At 46.4% G+C, this 6,481-nt stretch overlaps 2 protein-coding genes across 2 annotated transcripts; one reads left to right on the top strand and one right to left on the bottom strand.

Moving 5' to 3' along the window:
- Nucleotides 1-1,865: 1,865 nt before the first annotated feature.
- Pmar_PMAR026230 (conserved hypothetical protein) lies at nt 1,866-2,504 on the top strand (the record flags this gene model as incomplete). The annotated part of the gene is made up of 1 exon (XM_002780781.1): nt 1,866-2,504. One exon carries the CDS (start codon nt 1,866-1,868, stop codon nt 2,502-2,504), a length of 639 nt encoding a protein of 212 aa, XP_002780827.1.
- A 2,472-nt stretch (nt 2,505-4,976) lies between these two features.
- Pmar_PMAR026229 (hypothetical protein) lies at nt 4,977-5,717 on the bottom strand (the record flags this gene model as incomplete). The annotated part of the gene is made up of 4 exons (XM_002780780.1): nt 4,977-5,060; nt 5,224-5,295; nt 5,457-5,570; nt 5,652-5,717. The coding sequence occupies 4 exons, from the start codon at nt 5,715-5,717 to the stop codon at nt 4,977-4,979; spliced, it is 336 nt and encodes a 111-aa protein (XP_002780826.1).
- Nucleotides 5,718-6,481: the final 764 nt, after the last annotated feature.

The raw sequence follows: 6,481 nt of genomic DNA, 5'->3' as shown, positions 1-6,481 counted from the left end.
CAGGTGTTTCAACATTTAAAAGCGATTATGAGAGACAATCACGTCTATTACTATGTATGGGTATGAATTGTGAATGTCAATTTATCTCTGCAAAGTAATGTATTGTTTGGATGATCTAGGTCCTGGATGCCAGAAGTATGTGGGACGCGGGCTTCTGCTAATAAATACTCTCTTGCTGGCTGAAGTTGAGCCTCTGAACTCACGCATGTATCGAAGAACGCGCCCTATGTGATTATAGTTGAACTCGCATAACCGCATGTCCGCTCGTAGTTACAGTGTCTCCATCTGAATTTGTTGAGTGTTGCGTTTAGCGAAGTGTGTTTGTCGGAAGTGTGTCGGGAGGAAGACACTCTAAACTACAAGAGGCAAGTGTTGTCCCAGTACGGAACTTGATAATACTCGCAAATATCGGACAAATCGTTTGACTAACGCAAAACAAAACCTCTAGTAAGCCGAAAACGAATAACATACTTAATTTCAGATAGGAGATACATGTTGAAAATTTTTACCACTCTGGGATTCGAACCTGGGTCTTCCGCATGGTAGTCGCGCGCTCTCCCTGTTAGACTGGCATTTTAGGGCGTTTAGTTCCAGTGTCAGGGATTTGGTGCTGGATTCAGTTTGAGGGGCGTCCCAACATAACCGTTAGATTTCCCACTGCCCCACGGTTGCCATTCCTTGGAATATCATATCCCCTCTTGGATATATACCGCTGGTCTCTGGCCAGCCCGCTATCTGTAACCTACTAGTCTGGCTCCAGTCGTGGTCTTACTTGGCAAGGATATGACATTAAGATTTTAGTTAACGACGTTAAGTTAACGCTGATCCCTGGATTAATTTTTTGCACTCGAGACAGAGCGAGGTGAGAGTTCCAACCTAAAGATTCGTCATTCTCGAGAGGTTACTGAAAGATGCCCTCTTATAATAGCTTGCAAGGATCCCGAGCTCGAACCGCGCACCTGTCATGTTGACAGGGCGTGAATCTTCACGAAGTAGTTGGCAGTGACAACTTTTCCGGAACCCCGAATTGGACAACACTGTCAGGTTCGGTGATGAGCAAGACACCTTTGCCGTTGTTAGAATGAGGAAAGTAATTAATGTCTGTGCTCCCTCCCAGGAACCAGATGCTTCCTGTCGTCTAAAATCTTAGCACGCATGCGCATGAGACTTGGGCTGGTGACCCCGTCGAGGACTCCCCGAGTTCGAGGACACATGATAATCCTGCGAAAATATGAACACAAGCAGACTCGTTGATGCTCTACAGAGGAGAAGCACAGCAGAAACCCACATTTAAAGTTTCACGATAATTGACATGCGAATCGCGAATTTTTCCACCTAGGCATGCGTGCACGCAGCTGAGGTGACGCAAGCAGCGGGATCTCATACGTTATTGTACTTGCGTGCTTTACCAAATCTACAGCTTATAGGTATAGCAGGTTATAGTTGGTCGTTGTTCCTTGCTGTTCTCACCTCTGACACAATATCTAACCGCTTGTAGTAAGGTCCCTCAGGATGGTGTTAACTAATCGGAGCACTAGAATCACCACTCAGTTCATATGGCTGCTTTCTCTTCTATGAGGTTTATCAGCAACGTCGCGTACATATGGGCGATCCTCGGGGCCTTGGCGGTCTCCTTAGCGTGTGAAGTAGGGCAGCCCTGAATTGAGTGTTCGAAATCGCCACATTATCTCCTCTTCAGAATGCATGCCACAACGTTTGCCAGGCGATCAACGGATGTGGGCGTGTGGGTTCTCGTTGTCAGGACGAACTACCGCCACCTCATTCCTGTGAAGATCTGTACGTCAGTATTGTCCGTTTCTCGCCTTAGTTTGATATCATCAGTTACGTGGAGAGGACCAACATCGATGGAGATGCCAAGATTTGCTCTGTTCGGGCAGGGCAGTGCTCATCGCAGGACAAACAGCCACTACAGTGTCTGGACATCTCCCCATGTAAGCCAAGGCTCGCTACGTATCACTCAGCGCAACCTCTCAGTTGACCCCGAGACCCCACCGAAGTATCCCATCAAGGCCAAGAGTGTGCTGGAGCCCCGCGGTAGTGGAGCTCCACGACGTGGCGCAAGGATAACCCGCGGAATATTCTATTACACTCAGCATGGACCAGCGAATACCACTATCACTTACGAGATCACCGGTCTCGATCCCCATTCTAGTCATGGTATTCATATTCATCGCACTGCCGAATTCCGATATAACGGATGTAACTCAGCGGGGAGAACCTACAACCCCTACCGTTATCAACACGGGGCTTCCGATGGCCACATAAGGCACCTCGGGACTCTCGGTAATGTTATCGCTGATGCCTCGGGTGTCGCTAAGGGCTCACTCAATAGCAAGATAATCAAGCTAGAGGGAGCCTTCTCGGTCCTGCATCGTTCAACAATGGTGCACGCCTACCCCGATGATTTTCGGGACGAAGAAAGTTCGGGTCCTCGCCTGGCTTGCGGGGAGATTTTAGCCGAGGAGAAAACTATTACGGAGTGAGTTTTCGAGGCGAGCTTTTTGCTATAAGAGATTTACCATGGTGTGGTTGATCCCGTCAGTGAATAATTCCCGTGGGGAGAATTTTTGTGTTATTCACATTCGTCATCGTTTCGAACTGAAACTTTCAGTGTTCTCCTTATTGCGTTCAGTGGTGGGTGTATATCTAAATTGGAGTGATCATACTACTCGAATGATGCTAAGGCGAGTTCACTATTTAGGTAGCACACCACATCCATGGATTTTTCGTCACTCATGTCTCTCCCGAGTTGCGCCTTACGGCCAGTACGAATGCTCTCAGGATCATCGATGATATATCCTATACGCGACCGATGACTCCAATGCATCCCTATGGAATACTTTACAAACTGGTTTCTGTCAAACCCCATCGTTCCAATGCATTTCACTATCTCAACAACGCAAGATAACAGCATAGTAGTTACCAACGATTATGGAGCATTAGCGACCATGCAACATATCCAATTTACACCCGTCAAAGATAAGTCCGCACCTGAAGAGAATATTGTGGCCCATACGCGAGCTCGTATCTACCTTGTGAATGCCATATGCCGAAATGCACGTAGTCATTAGCCAAGCTAGGCTCTCGAATACAACCGCAAAGATCCAGTACGTGCCTCTGAGGCAAGATACAGATTAGGTCCACAGGTGAGCCTGCCGGGCTACATCTTATTGTCGTTGTAGCGTACAGGTATCAAGAAGCCGTTGAAACTCGAGCAAGGCAGCAGCACCATTGAGCCCAACAGAGCCTAAAACTGCATACAAAATAAGCAAACGACTAGGAGACCCACCGTAAGGCATCCATGTATTGTAGCAAACCGCGCTATGTGGAAAATTGAGCTCAATGCTAGACCCTTATAGGCCTAAAGCGACAGAAACTACACAGCGATCGGGGAAGGAGCTTGCGATTTGGCGATAATCGACACGTAGTGTGAATGGCCATCGTTCGCTGTTATTGCATAATAACGGATGATTTCAGCAGTTAATTGGCGGTATGGCCCGCATATCTCCGTATGCATTCTGTCACAACGTCGATCGATAGTCATTACTACAGTCGATAGTGTCGATTAGACCTAGCGCGATTAGCACCATATCACAGAACTTTACCTGATACACCGAGTAGCATGCAATGGAGGATATGAGCACGAGGTTGAGGAAGGAGTACAGAATGCGAACCTGATAGTATTCCTATTCACTACATAGAAGCAGTGATTTGATTTACACTATCAGCGTGGGGCTCCTTTACGGCCACTATGATGATCGAGTTGATGAAGTTGATAATCAATAACGCGATAGTAGCGACGAATGCCCACAAGGTGGGTCGTAGGGCTGCGGCGGCCTGAAGGGTCAGTCACATGTCTCGGCAATCACGGGTAGCATCTGGGAAAGATAAAGTGTCCAAATTTCTTCTGGTTTATGGTATATACCATTCGATTGCAATCGAATCAGTGAGTTCTGCAGGAACTATATTGTTGTTACTGTTCCTAGACACTGCACGATTGCACGTATGTGAATAGCTAATCATCCATTCCCCCAAGTAGATTGAAACCGATGTTTATACAACTTGTGTTATCGATTGTAAATCATGACTAGGCGACAATTGTCCAGTAATACATTCAGTCTGAATGATGCAGATGCGATTTTATTGAGTACTACCAAGAACACACCGGAATGAAAAGTGAAATGAGGAGGAAAAATTTCACGCCAGGCTAGATAATACCGTGAATCGCACATCTCCGAAAGCAGTTCTTAGAGCATCGGCTTCACTCACATTCCTCGGTAATTCCGTAAGATCAAAGTGCACCAAATTAAGACATGGAGGGAAATTCAATTCCGACCATCTGATCGCCGCTGGCTGCTCAAACGATGACGTTGCTCTAGAGTAGACAGCGTTACGTGCATCAGTGAGCTCGATACCAATCTGACATACGAAACAAACTTGCCTCGGAGAACGACAAGTAGAGTACACATGATTCTGGTGAAGTACTACCTGTCTAGCTGCAACACTTCCAGCTGCGAGAGACGATCCCTTCATTTCTGTCCTTGCAATAGCAACGTGAACTTACATAAGAAAAAATGTCCGACTCATTGGCGCTCGATGTGAAACTTAAACTCAACAAATCCATACAAGATACCGCGTGCTTAATGATCGACGGTGACACAGGGGGTGTCACCATTGAAGCTCAGACCATGAGCAACCCTATCAGATCTACATGGCCGAGATAATACTAGCAACAATCGAAGGAACAATCCGACGTCTTAAACATCGGGCTGGGTCATCTCTTTTATCTACGAGAAACATCTCCATAGTGTTGGAGATATACAATCCCACCTTGGTAGTAACATGAAAGGACAAAATCGCGCCGATCGACCATCCAAAGCTTTCAATCGTAGTAGAAACAAACCAAAAGCCGCGCCTGTGAAGTGGGGCCTCTCAAATAGAATCCCGTGAGGCATCTACGTCTGTCTATCGAGCATCGCATTACTGAAGAAGCTCTCTATACTACCGCAAGGGACTGTGGCAAAGCATACCATAACTATCTGAAAAGACTCTATAGACCATAGTGGTATAGTCATTGACAATTTGTCAATAGCACATTTGTCAGCACAAGCCGCGCATGGTGAACATCTAGGCTTACACATAGGCCTCCCCTAGACGGTAATAATGGGGAAATTGACCTCGAGTGAAAGGGAATGCACTCACCCTCAAAAGTGTTTGAACGAATCGAAATGAGTCCAGATCGTCCGTTACTTCCTCAACGAGACCTCTAATACCCTGCACTACACATAGGTAGAAAGCAGTGAGACGTTTATACCAATACTTGACGAAAGCCATAAAGTCCCATCAATCCAAATATCACGACATTGAAGGCAGCATATAAAAGGCGGATCTAGCTACCATCGAATGAAGCCTATCCTGTAAGGAAAGCTGCCCACTTTATAGACTTCGTCATATAATGCAACTACAGCCATTGTGTCCACCATGTTGAGTACCAACAGCATAACAGTGAGCTCGAACGAGACGAGCAGCAGCTTACCAGCCTTGTGGGCCTACCAGATAAGGTAGACTGAATTGTGATTCCCTCATTCTACCAATCCTAGAAGAAGATCGCGCATATCAAAGCGTACTACCTTGAGAAGTGCAAAGTGTTTGTAATAAGGCCTCTCAATAGAGCTCGGTTGTACTTCCATATCCATGATGCTACTAGCTTTAGTAGACGTGGAACTCGTACTGTTCAATCGATCAAGTCGCAATAACATACCTACGCTTCCCGCCACGTGTACCGCAGACTTGGACACTTCAGAATGGATCAAGCAATACAAACAACAATCTACATTCATATTAATCCCTCTGAGTATCGATGGAAGGCTTCTCCCACCAGGACTTCTAATCCCAATATGGCGGATTTCTCTCGAGGTGAATGGGAGGTCGAGGTTGAAATGCGACCGGATTACAGACTCGAAAATGATGGCTTACTGAACCAAAAAAGCATTGATTTGCACTGATTTTCGACCAATTTCTCTCAATTTTTTCAATTTAAGAGTATATGAGCTCACGCCGCTACAACTGACACGGCCTCTAGCAGGAGATACACTCCCATTCTAACGATTCTTGAGTGAAACCCTCTTGAGGAGGACTGGAAAATTTTGCGCACAATCCGGGCGAGCTCTACATTTAAATGGCGAGCGAGGAGACAGCGCATGCAGCGGTCGCCGGGTCGTAAGTTCCGACAAGATTATAGTGGCTTATCAAACTTCCTTATAATGCTGCTCACAAGACGAGACACTTACTAGCGAGCCCACAAGCCTAGATATTACGACTTGACGAACCATATCTCTAGTACCACACCTGATGAACGTTAGAAACCCCCTCTGCTCTGGTTGCGCGACCGTCGGCTAATCCGGAAGCTATCTAACATCTATCATGGCCCTAATTCAACACTTGTTTCCCCAACAAGACT

The sequence above is a fragment of the Perkinsus marinus genome (assembly GCF_000006405.1).
Source record: "Perkinsus marinus ATCC 50983 genomic scaffold scf_1104296944112, whole genome shotgun sequence".
In the NCBI taxonomy this organism is placed as follows: Eukaryota; Perkinsozoa; order Perkinsida; family Perkinsidae; genus Perkinsus; species Perkinsus marinus.
This window is presented reverse-complemented; position numbering and strand designations above follow the sequence as displayed.